A 13272-nucleotide genomic window follows, 5' to 3' on the forward strand; every position below is an offset into this window, starting at 1 on the left:
ACAGAGCAAAAGTGCTCTCACAAAAGCCTGTTTTCTGAGAGCAACGGACTAGGAAAGGATTTGTCTAGCAAGACAAAACATGGGTAGACAATAACCACTCTGGTCCAGCCAAAACCAGATAAAAACTGTGGCCCTAGGCCCACTATCAGAGACTGAGCCGGGAGCTAGATTTCTACTCTCATGAGGTTGTAAGGACATGGCTCAATACCCCCTAGTCCCCTGCTGGGGTGATGTCAGAGAAAGTCAAACAGGGAACAGGGACTGTCACCCTCCTACTCCTGGCAGGCAACAAGATCCACGAGTACACACTATGTCCATGGGGACAGTGTGGGAGGCCTGGAACCCCACCTCTACCTGGAAGTAATGAGATACTCCCTTTCTCCGCTGAGCCAATGTTAGAGAAGACACAGTGGAAAAGTCAGGACTTTCCCCACTGCCCAAGGGTAAAGCCACCCATCTCTCATCCTGTAAGTGTCAGAGGAAGCAGGAACCAGGCACCCCTCCCCCTCCCAGGCAGTGGAACCCTAAAATAAAGTTTACCCCCATGGAGTTTCAGGCTCCTGGCTATATGGGGAATGAACCAGTAGATGGAAGATTCTCTCTCTTTCTCCCCGCCCCCCCAAACTCTGCCTTTCAAATAAATAAATCTTTCTTAAAAAAGAAATCAAAGTAGATATTCATTAAAGAAAGGTAATGGGAAAATATGCAAACCTTTAGAAGCTAATAATGAACTTCTAAATAATCCAGAGGTCAAAGAGTTTCAACGAAAACAAACAAAACACATTGAGATGAATGAAAATGAACATATGACTGTATTAGTCCATCTTCTGTTGCTCTAACAAAATACCCAAGCCTGGGTACTTTATAAAACCAGAAATGTCTTTAGCATACAATTTTGGAGGTTGAAAATCCAAGATCTAGCAGCCCTAACTATTTAGCCTCACATAGCAAAACCAAAAGTCAGAGAGAGCTTTAGGGGGCAGGTTTGCTCTTTCTTATAACAATTCATTCACTCTGCAACATCAGCATTAATACTTTCTTTGAGTCCCACCTTCTTAGGAAAACACCCCACGATCTGATTCAATTCCACTAGGTCCCACCTCTTTTTTTAATATTTATTTATTTTATTTAAAAGTTGGAGTTACACAGAGAGAAGGAGAGGCAGAGAGAGAGATTGAGAGAGAGACAGAGAGAGAGAGCGAGAGAGAGAGAGAGGTCTTCCATCCGTTGGTTCACTCCCCAATTGGCTGCAACGGCTGGAGCTGGGCCAATCTGAAGCCAGGAGCAAGGAGCTTTTTCCGGGTCTCTCATGCATGAGCAGGGGCCCAAGGACTTGGGCCATCTTCTAATCCTTTCCAGGCCATGGCAGAGAGCTGGATTGGAAGTGGAGCAGTCGGGACTCAAACTCATCCCTATATGGGATGCTGGCACTGCAGGTGGCGGCTTTACCTGCTATGCCACAGCACCGGCTCCTAGGCCCCACCTCTTAAAAGTTTCACTGTTCAGCAGATGAGCCCTCAGCGGGCAAACCGCATCCAAACCATAGCAACAACATAGCCAAACTTCATGAGATACAGTTAAAAGAGTACTAGGAAGGAAATTTATAGCACCAAAAGTGTGCCTTATAAAGCAGAACAGGCTGGCATCAATGATCTAAGCTCCTATCTTGAGACCTCAAGAAGAGCGAATTAAGCCCACAGCAAGAAGGAAGGAAATCATAAAGAGCAGAAATCAATAAATGAAAACAGAAAAGCAGGGACCAGTGCTGTGGTGTTTCATATGGGTGCCAGTTTGAGTCCCAGATGCTCTATTTCCTATCCATCTCCCTGCTAATGTGCTTGGGAAAGCAGTGGCAGATGGCCCAAGTGCTTGGGCCCCTGCACCCGCGTGAGAGACCCGGAGGAAGCTCCTGGCTCCTGGCTGGGGACCCGCCCGGCTCCAGCCATTGCGGCTGTTTGGGGAATGAAGTAGCAGATGGAAGATCTTTTCTCTCTGTCTCTCTCTCTCTCTGTAACTCTGCCTTTCAAATAAATAAACAATCTTTATTTTTAAAAAGAAAAGAGAAAAGTAATAAGGAAAGTCAATGAAACAATAGGCTCCTTCTTTGAAAAGCTCGATAAATGGGAAAATCTCTAGCAAGACTGACAAAGAACAAAGAACTGAAGAGGGAAGACACAAATTACCATTATCTGCAATAAAGCAGGGACTATCACTACAGATCCTCCAAATATTGAATAATCTTAATGGAATGCTACAAACAACTCCACACAGACAAATTTTATTTCTTAGAAGAAATGGACCAGTTCTTCAGAAACACAAGCTACCAAAATTCACTCAATATGAAATACATCATTTGGTTAGCCCTGCTTAAAAAATAATTTGATTTAGTAATTTTAAAACTCCAAAACAAACAAACGAAAAATGCAATCTCTCTGTCCAGATGGTTTCACTCGAGAATCCTACCAAATATTTAAAGAAGAGTTAATACTGAGATTACACAATCTCTTCCCAAAAACATAGAAGAGAAGGGAACACTTTCAAATTACTCTTATGAAGTTATTAATATTACCCTGATACTAAAAATAAGCAAGATAATACCAAAAAATACAGATATTCCTCATGAACACCGATTTTTAAATCCTTAACAAAATATTAGCCAATAAACATCAGCAATACATAAAAAGAATTATAAACCATGACGAAATGAGGTTTATTCCAGGAATGTGAGACTGATTCACCACTCAACAATCAATCAATCAATCAACATAAACTATAATCTTAACAGGCTAAAAATGAAAAAATTAGATGAACATATCAATTGATGCAGAAAAATAACAAAAATTAATGTCAAAACCTCTCAGAAAAATAGGAGTAGATGGCTAAGCCCTCAGCTTATTAAAGAGCATCTACAATGTGCCTTGCTCCTGGCTGGCTCTCTGCTTGGTATGGACCCAACTTAACTTCTAGACCTCTCTTTCTCCCCTAAACAATGCCCTCACCTTCGTACGCATTTCTCTCACTGAATAAAAATGAATAAAAAGCTTAAAACCAACAACAACAACAACAAATAAAGAGCATCTACAAAAACCCTACAGCTAATATCATACTTATGGTGAAAAACAAACTCTTTCTCCCAAGATCATGAACAAAACAAGATTGTCTGCTCTCAACTCTCTTACCTAATGTGGTGCTGAAAGTTTTAACCAGCACAATGAGGCAAGAAATCAAAACAAAAGGCATACTGACTAGCAAGAATAAAATAAAACTGAATATTCACAAATGACATGATTGTCTACATAAAAAATTCCAAGGAATCTACTCTCCCCCCTAAAAAAACCTACTAGGATTAATAAGTTAGTTATGAAGGTCATAGACCAAAAACAAACATGTAAAAGTCCACTGTATTTATATATACTCACTATGAGCACATGAACGTTGAAATTTACAATTTACAATCACTCAAGTAAAAAGAAATGCATGGGGCCTGCACCATAGCATGGCCGGTAAAGCCACTGTCTGCAATGATGGCATCCCATATGGGCACCAGTTTGAGTCTCGGCTGCTTCATTTCCAATCCAGCTCCCTGCTAATGCACCTGGGAAAGCAGTGGAAGATGGCCCAAGTTTTGGGGCCCCTGCACCCATGTGGGAGACCTGGAAGAAGCTCCTGGCTCATGGCTCTGGATTGGCCCAGCTCCAGCTGCTGTGACCATTTGGAGAGTGAGCCAGTTTATGGAAGGCCTCTCTCTTTCTCTCTCTCTCTCTCTCTGCCTCTGTGAAACTCTGAGTTTCAAATAAATGAATAAATCTTAAAAAAAAAGAGAAATACATGCTTATGTGTAAATCTAACAAAAATACTCACAAAGTTAACATGCCAAAACTATAAATTGTTACTAAGGTAAATCAATAAGAGTAAATAAACAGAGATACAAACTCTGGTCTTCATGCATTGGAAGGCAGGGTGGGGCAGCATAAGAAAATATTTGAAAGATTGGGGCTTTTTCTTTTTTTTAAGATTTATTTTTTTATTTGAAAAGCAAAGTGACAGAATGAGAAACAGGGATCTTCTATCCGGGGGTTCATTCCCTAAATGGTTCCAACGGCCGGAGCTGGCCCAGGCCAAAGCCAGGAGCCAGAACTCAATCCGAGTCTCTCAGTAGGTGGGAAGGACCTGAGTACTTCAGCCATCTTCCGCTGCCTTCCCTGTGCTTTAGCAGGAAGCTGGCTCGGAAGCGGAGCAGCTCGACTCCAAGCAGGGTTCTGACAGGGGGCAGTGGAATCCTCTTCATCACAGAGCAGGGTGGGGGGCAGGGCGGGGAGGGAGGAGGGGGTGCTTTTCCTTTTAATCAGAACTTTTAGAGATGCAAAATAATCAGAACTAAATAATCACAGTAAATTCTTCAGAAATTTTAGAGACTCACAGTAATCAGAAAAAATACTCAATACTAATAAATAATAAGTGGTTTGATGAACACTGGCTGTGGTCCTTCATGGGCATTGCAGGGAACCCAGTTTTGGGAGGAAAGGGCCGAGAACGCGGGTTTAGGGTAGGCGCATCCTGTGGGCACAAGCCAAGAGGTCAGCTTATTTGTAGCAAAGGGAGGCCAATTCTGGCTTCAGAACACATTCAGTTGATGGTATAATACCAGTATCTGTCAAGGTTATCAAACATGGCGGCGCCTGCGCTGTGTACGGATTTGGAACCAAAGCAGGCAGTAAGAGCCAATGAAAACTTGTCCACGCCCAGTAACTAGGGTACACGTCACGGAAAGGCAGAAGCCCCCGGCGATATTTGAATTCCGCAAATGGAAGCACTAGTTGCTGGGGGGTGGGGGTGTTACTGGAGGCATCCCTAGGACCTCCCAACCACCAATCCTCATGCCAGGTGTATCAGGGCGTGGCCATAGAGAAACAGTGCCCAATAGCAGAGAGGGACATGAAAGGGGTGCGGGCACCCAGCAAGTGAAAGGAACAGAGCGCTGCGGCTGGGCCAGGGTGAAGACCTGTACCCTGGTAGGCGGTGCCAACTGCCGCCCAACGCAATTCCCACTTACCGTTAAACATCATGGAGCGCGACAAGCAGCAGATCCTTCAGCGCCAGCGCCGCGAGGAGAGAGAGCTCCAGGCCCGCATCCAGGCCATGAAGCACACAGTCCCAAAGAACGATAAGAAGAGAAGAAAGCAGCTTCTCCAAGAAATGGCCCACCTCGAGGCCAAGATGGAGGAGAAGCACCAGCAGGAGCTGGAGCTGTACTTCGAGAGGCGCTCCCGCAGCACCAACGTCGATTCTGTCACTGATGAGCTGGCCAGGATGGCTCTCGAGAACCAGTCACTGTACCTCTCGAGAGCACAGCGAAGGCACGAAAGAAAGGCAGCCCACCAGCAGGAGCATCAGGAGAGGATCGAGGTGCTGGAGATGGAGGATCTGGCCAGCTACCGCCGGGAGGAGGAGGAGAAGCTGGCCGCCATCCTGCGCGCCAAGAATCTGGAGATGAAGAATATCCCGGCCGACGGCCACTGCATGTACCGCGCCATCCAAGACCAGCTGATGTCCTTTGTGACTGTGGATAGCCTTCGTCACTGCACCTCCGAGTACATGCAGAAGCACGTCGACGACTTCCTGCCATTCTTCAGCAACCCCAACATCTGCGACGGCTGCGCACGCGCCGACTTCCTGAAATACTGCCAGGACATCGTGAGACGTGCCTCGTGGGGAACCCAGCTCGAGCTGAGAGCCCTGTCGCACATCCTGCAGACCCGCATCGAGGTGATCCGGGCCGATTCGCCAGCCCTCATTATCGGGGAGGAATACAACACGAAGCCGCTCACCCTCGTCTACCTGCGCCACGCCTGCGTCACCGGCGAGCACTACAATTCCGTGAAGCTGGTCAAGGCCACGGGCGCCGAAGCTGCGGGCCCCGAGGTTATGGGCGCCTCGGCCGCCATGACACCGCGCCACTTCTAGACGCCGCCGCTGCACCGGCCACCGCTGCAGCTGCTGTTTACTCCGAAACCGAAGCCGCTGCCGCATCCTCTCAATAGGCTTGATGGTATTGTTTTTCCTCCCTTGTTTTTTATTTGTGTGTGTGTGGTTGTTTTTCTTAATTTGACAAATTTGCTGACCACCCCCACCCCCTCCCCGACTTTCCCCGCCCCTACCCTTTCCTCCTCTCTCATTCACTCCTTGGGCTTCGCTGCTTTCCAGCCACACGGCCCTTGACATTGACTCTGAGGAAAGCTGCCACCATGTGCTGCGCCCCAAGAGCCATTGATTTGAGCGCCGTTTCACCTCTTCCTCCAGGATCTTTGCTCCCCTTGCCCCCTGAGAATGGGTCCTGTCGCAGATAATGGGTAAATTCGGAAACTTCGGGTTGGGCGCATTTTGAATTTGGAGGAAAAATAATTCACTAGGCTAACCCGATATCTAAAGATGTTCCCATTTGTATGGAATGACATCGAGGAACTTGAAGTTGAGGTTTTCTTTTTTTTTCTCTTTTTAGAGTGCGAGCCATTCTTTGATTTGCTTTTTATATATTGACGTCTGTTGCTTGTTTGCTTCTGCCAGGCTGCTCAGGAGATGTGGCAAGTTCTGAACAAGAACTTCGCTACTATTTGGTTTCGTTATCAAAATTTGTGTGGTTTTGAGTTAATTTTGTTGTTTAGATGTTTGCTAAGTTCTAAACCTCATTGCATTTGGTAAGTTTAGATGGCAGCTGTTAAGGGTTAAGTATAGAAAGGGAATTGATGTAAACATGGGTTAGGTGATGTGGGAAATACGGAAAAGATCTCATCTTAATTTCTTTTATGCTAGTGTGAAGCAGAGACAAACTGATAGGCAGTTTAACTTACTGAAAGCAGTGAAGATATAAATTGATTGTTTCCTTTTAGAAGTGTAAAAGGCTATGACTTTATTCAGTTAATTGATCCAGTTCATGTTACCTGATATGAGTAAAACAGTTAAGCTTAATAACTTCTGTAATTCTTAGAAGTGTGTTGAAAGAGGGGATTTTAAAAAGTAAATGGTTCATCAATCTTAATATATCAACAGCTGGTATGAAGTGAAAACAGTGAATAATATACTTTTATTGATATTTTAGACTTGTTGAAGTTTTGAGTTTTTCAAAAGAATATTAAAAACTATTTGCAGTGAACAGGTTTTTGAAAACTTAATCTTCAGTTTCTGTATTTCTGTGAGGTCACTTAAATTCTTTTTTTTTCTAATCTTTGTACCTTCCAAACGTTCTACAGATAAAGATATGTAAACTCGTTAAGTGCAAGCCAAAAAAAAAAAAAAAAAGCAAGTTGTTTACGAAAATAAAAGCAGTTCAGAAAATACCTAGTTTTCTGGTTTTGTGTAGTTGACTGGGTTCCTACAGCGTTTATATCTCAGAATCTAATTCAGCACAGGACTCTGGAGGGCCAACGGAGCTGGGAGTGTTCACTGAGGCTTTGTGGGGGAGGAGAAATGGGCCTGCAGTCTTGGTGGTGGCCTGGAGTCTGGAGTATTTCCCTGGGAAAGAATTAGGAAGGAACTCTTCATCTTGGTGCTCTCCTTAGTTGAGAGCATCCCATATGGGCACCAGTTCGAGTCCCGGCTGCTCCAATTCTGATCCATCTCTCTGCTATGGCCTGGGAAAGCAGTAGAAGATGGCCCAGGTCCTTAGGCCCCTGCACCCACATGGGAGACCGGGAGGAGGCCCCTGGCTCCTGGCTCCTGGCTTCGAATGGGCACAGCTCCAGCCGTTGTGGCCATTTGGGGAGTGAGCCAATGGAAAGAAGACCTATCTCTCCCTCTCACTGTCCGTAACTCTCTCTCTCTCAAATAAAAATAAATAAAAATCTTTTAAAAAAGAGAGAGAGGGGCCGGCGCCGTGGCTCACTTGGTTAATCCTCCGCCTGCGGCACCCGCATCCCATATGGGCACCGGGGTTCTAGTCCCGGTGGCTCCTCTTCCAGTCCAGCTCTCTGCTGTGGCCCAGGAAGGCAGTGGAGGATGGCCCAGGTGCTTGGGATCCTGCACCCGCATGGGAGACCAGGAGGAAGCACCTGGCTCCTGGCTTTGGACCACGCAGCGTGCCGGCCGTAGCTGCCATTTGGGGAGTGAACCAATGGAAGGAAGACCTTTCTCTCTCTCTCTCTCTCTCTCTCTCTCTCTCTCACTGTCTAACTCTGCCTGTCCAAAAAAAAAAAAAAAAAGCTAAATGTTATAAAAAAAAAAAAAAAAAGAGAGAGGGAGAGAGAAGGGGACCTTCCTGGGGAGAGAGGCATTGGTTTGAGAGCAGAGTCTGTCTGGGGGAGGAGGGCTGGATGAAAGTGGGGGGGGGGCGGCTATGACCAGTTAAGGAGCCCCCAGGCTTGGAAGGTTGGAAGATGCTGGGAAAAGAAACCTGGCCCAGTAGGGGGCTGTGGGCAGCAAAGGTGGTCGGTCACAGATGGGAAAGGGGGTCTAGCTGGCCAGGGGACACAGGCTGGAGGAGGGCCATCTGATGTAGTTGGAGTAATGGAAGGAGGAGGGAGCCTGGTTGGAACCCAGGGGTGGTTGAGGGGTGGACCTGGCTGCATAGTGGCCAGGGACGCTGGCTGTGAAAGGTGGCCTGGCTGAAGACACAGGCTTAGGTGGGCAAAGGGGCCAGATGGGGGTGGTGGCCTTGGCAGGCCACAGAGAAAGATCTTAGGGAAAGAGAGAATAGGCTAGGGAAGGGGAACTAGTTGTGTAGAGAGGCACAGGCAGAGGAAGGGACATGACTGGGCAAGGGCACCTGCCTGTGGACCAGGACATGGGGTAGGGAAGGAGGCCTAACCACCAAGAGGGTGATAGGGTGGGGACTGGTTATAGAAGAATGAAATGGCTAGTTAAAGGAAGATGGCCCATAGAGTTAGGGGCCAAAAGAGTAAGGAAAGTGTTCCTTGGTGTTAAAGGAAGGAGAAGCTTGGGGAAGGGCACCTGGCTGGAGGGGGAGACACAGTTAAGCTGCTGCCTGCAGTGCCAGCATCCCATGTGGGGGCCGGTTTGAGTCCTGACTGCTTCACTTCTGATCCAGCTCTCTGCTATGGCCTGGGAAAGCATTGGAAGATGCCCCCAAGTCCTTGGGCCCCTGCACCCGCGTTGGAGACCCAGGAGAAACTCCTGGCTCCTGGCTTCAGATCAGTGCAGCTCTGGCTCACTTGGTCGTTGTGGCCATTTGGGGAGTGAATCAGCAGATGGAAGACCTCTCTCTATCTCTCTGCCTCTCCCTCTCTGTAACTCTGCCTTTCAAATAAATAAATAAATCTTAAAAAAAAAAAGAAAAGAAAAAGAAAAAGAAAGAAACCCAGGCTGGGGGAGCAGGGCACCAGACCAAGTCAAGAGATCTGGCAAGAAAGCAGGCTTAAGCTGACAAGAGGACATGGGCAGGTGAAGAAGGCAGGTACCCTGATAGGAGTATTGCCATCTTATAAAGTAGGGTTGGAGAACCTTGTTTTTGGCAAAGGGCCATTTGGCATGTGGGTGTTTGTAACATCATCCGCGGGCCATACAAAATTATCAACTTAAAAATGAACCTGCTAGGAACCAGCACTGTTGGTGCAGCAGGAAAAGCCACGGCCTGCAGTGCTGGCATCCCACATGAGCACTGGTTCGAGTCCCAGCAGCTCCACTTCCTATTCAGCTCCCTGCTAATGCACCTTGGAAAGCAGCAGAAAATGACCCAAGTCTGGGACCCGGCCACCCACATTGGAGACCTGGAAGAAGCTCTTGGTCCTGGCTTCAGCCTGGCTCAGCCTTGGTCGTTGTGGCATTTGGGGAGTGAACCAGTAGATAGAAGATCTCTCTCTCTCTCTCTCTCTCTCTCCCTCTGTGTGTGTGTGTGTGTGTGTCTCCCCCTCTCTAACTCTGCCTTTCAAATAAATAAATAAATCTGTAAAAAAAATTAATCTGCTATAGGGACTGGCATTGTGGCATAGCAGATAAAGCTGCTGCCTCCAACACCGATACAAGCATTTCATATGAGCCCCATTTTGAGTCCTAGCTGCTGATAACCTGGGAAAATCAGTGGAAGATGGCCCGAGTGTTTGGGTCCTTGATTACCCATGTGGGAGAACTGGAAGAAGCTCATGGCTTCAGCCCGGCCCAGTACTGGCCATTACAGCCATTTTTAAAAATTTATTTGAGAGGTAGAGTTACACACAGTGAGAGGGAGAGACAGAGAGAAAGGTCTTCCTTCCTTTGGTTCACTCCCCAAATGGCCACCACGGCTGGAGCTGTACCGATCCGAAGTCAGGAGCCAAGTGTTTCTTCATGGTCTCCCATGTGGGTGCAGGGGCCCAAGCACTTGAGCCATCTTCTACTGCTTTCCCAGGCCACAGCAGAGAGCTTGATTGGAAGAGGAGCAGCCGGGACTAGAACCAGCGCCCGTATGGGATCCTGGCACCTCAGGTGGAGGATTAACCTACTGCACATGACGCTGGCCCCATTGCAGCCATTTGGAGAGTGAATCAGTGATTGGACACCAGAATGAACTTAGCTTTCAATTATATTTTCCACAGACTTGTGAAGTAGCCTTATATTTAGGTTTGAAGCCCAATTCATCCACCCACTGTAGCTTTATGATTTTAGATAAATCAGTCTTTCTGGGCCTCAGTTTCTTCATTGATAAGCTGCAACAGTTAATTCTTGTATTAGAGATATCATTTGAGAATGTTAGGAGGTATAAATGAAAATACATACAGGGGCTGGTGTTGTGAGCTCAGCAGGTTAAGCCTCTATCTGCAACAACAGCACCCCATATCAGAGTGCTGATTCCAGGCCTGGCTATTCTGCTTCCGCTCCTGCTCCCTGCCTAGGTGCCTGGGAAAACAGAAGGTGACCCAAGTACTTGGGTCCCTACCACCCATGTGGGAGACCCGGATGGAATTCAGGCTCCTGGCTTCAGTCTGGCCCAGCCCCAGCTATTGTGGTCCTTTGGGGAGTGAACCAGCACATTCTGTCAATCTGCCTTTCAAATAAATAAAATGAATCTTAAAAAAAAAAAACATAGAAAGTACCCAATAAGTACTTTTATTTTTTAAAAATAAGTGTTCAGTAAACATTAAGAACATAACATTATCAATTCTGGCAATCACCACTCCTTGATTTTGTCTACAGTGACTTTTGGAAACACTTGACCTCTTCCCACGGGTCCTACAGTGGAAGCAAAATCTCTCCCAGTCCTGTCTGCCCCACTGAGGCCCAACCAAGTGCCCTCCTGGGGATAGGGTGGCCTGCAAGCTGGGACTCAGGCCAGTGACAGTATCTTCCTGCCAGGCTTTTTCTACAAAACTGCATATTAGACTCACATGTTCTTAGAAACAAGATTGGCCTGGTTCTATTGCTTTTCTAAAAACTTAATATTTTAAGCATCTCCCTGTGTCCTCAGTTTGCAATATAATGATTTTAATGCCTGCATTCTGGCCTATGAATGTGCCATAATGTATTTATCCAATTCTATTATAAGGCATTTTGATTGCTTTCAGTTTGTCACTACTATAAATATGCCACTGTGATATCCTTGTAGTGAATCTTTGCCTCTATTTCTGATTATTTCCTTTCATTAAGATTTCTAGAAATGATCTATGGCAAAAGGAGAGGCGTTTTCTTTGTCCTGGAAAGTTGCCCTCCAGAGAGATTGTGCCAGTTTACAACCCCTGGATATGAGAGTGTTATTTTCCACATAGTTGCCAAAACTGAAAACTATCATCTTTGCTAATTTGTCAGTAAAAAAATGCACTTTATTGATTACTATTGATGGTGAATAATTCTCAAAATATGTCTGTTTCATTCATGCAGGAACAAATATTTTGTTAGATTTTTTTTTGCCTGCTCTTGAACTTTTCTTGATTTTTTTTCTACAAAAGTTTGTATTTTCTTTATCAATTAAAAATTTTTTTAAAAAAATATTTACTTGAGAGGCAGAGAGAGAGAAGGAGCAAGGAGCACTCTCATCCACTGGTTCAAACAGCTGGAGGTGGGCAGAGCAGAAGCTGGGAGCCAGTAATTCAATGCAGGTGTCTCACATAGGTATCAGTAATCCAGTTACTTGAGCCATTATTGCTACCCAGAATCTGAATTAACAGGAAGCTGGAGTCAGGAGCAGAAGCCAAATGATATGGAATGTGGGCATCTTACCTTATATCTTAACTGCTAAGCTAAACACTTTCCCCCTTTTAAGGATTATTAAGGTCCGTTGTGGTAAAGAATCTGACCACTCATTATTTGATTTTTTTTTTTTTTTGACAGGCAGAGTGGACAGTGAGAGAGAGAGACAGAGAGAAAGGTCTTCCTTTGCCATTGGTTCACCCTCCAATGGCCGCCGCGGCCGGCGCACCGTGCTGATCCGATGGCAGGAGCCAGGTGCTTCTCCTGGTCTCCCATGCGGGTGCAGGGCCCAAGCACTTGGGCCATCCTCCACTGCACTCCCGGGCCACAACAGAGAGCTGGCCTGGAACAGGGGCAACCGGGACAGAATGCGGCGCCCCAACCGGGACTAGAACCCGGTGTGCCGGCGCCGCAAGGCGGAGTATTAGCCTAGTGAGACACGGCACTGGCCTTGATATTTTTTTTTAAAAATAGTTGTCTCCATGTATTATTAGCCTTTCAGTTTTGTTCCTGAGTTTTTTAATATGCTGAAGTTTAAAATTATGATAGAATCTATCAGTCTTTTTCTCTGTCTTGGTGTCAGGCTTAGAAAGGGCCTCCTCAGTCCACACAGCAGACTCATAGAAGGACAATTGCTTTAAGAAGCACTCTGACCTCGGATTCAGCCCTTAAGGCATTCTGGTCTCGCTGAAAAGCCCACAAGAGCATTTCAGGCATGGAAAGCCAAGACACTGTGACAAAAAATGTCTTACATGAAGGACCTCAGTGGGGAGACCCCAGTGGAAAGAAGTGGTCATCAAAGAAGGAGGTATTTTTTTTTTTCCTGAGGGAAGGAGAGAACTTCCACTCTGCTTATGGCCTTGTCTAAATACTGACAGAGTCTGTGGATTCAAAAGGCTTCCATAGCCTAGGCCACTCATGTCAAGAATCACTGATGTCATACATAAGAGTGTCAATCATTAAATTAACAATAGGAGTCACTGTGCACTAACTTCCCATGCAGGACTTCTGTCCTCAAAGAGTTTGATAATTATGTCTAAGTGCTCACAAAAGATGTATCATTCTTGGATGCTTCTTTAAAGTTAATTAAGTTTCTAAAAAAAAAAAAATTGAAAATAACTTCGAGATGCAGTGACTTTGAACAGCCCTTGTCTGCAGTTT

The 13272-nt window shown here is 46.0% G+C and overlaps 1 protein-coding gene across 1 annotated transcript in view; it reads left to right on the forward strand.

Annotated features, from left to right (window-relative positions):
• Positions 1 to 4781: 4781 nt before the first annotated feature.
• The window catches only part of OTUD6A (OTU deubiquitinase 6A), a 60737-nt gene continuing 52246 nt past the window's right edge, over positions 4782 to 13272 (forward strand). Inside the window, exon 1 of the mRNA XM_002720076.6 lies at positions 4782 to 6049. Within this exon, the coding sequence (XP_002720122.1) occupies positions 5065 to 5964 (900 nt within the window). The 5' untranslated portion in view covers positions 4782 to 5064 and the 3' untranslated portion in view covers positions 5965 to 6049. The remainder of the gene's footprint in view (positions 6050 to 13272) is intronic.

The sequence above is a fragment of the Oryctolagus cuniculus genome, chromosome X (genome assembly GCF_051225735.1).
Source record: "Oryctolagus cuniculus isolate XC-2025 breed Fujian yellow rabbit chromosome X, ASM5122573v1, whole genome shotgun sequence".
Taxonomy (NCBI): domain Eukaryota; kingdom Metazoa; phylum Chordata; class Mammalia; order Lagomorpha; family Leporidae; genus Oryctolagus; species Oryctolagus cuniculus.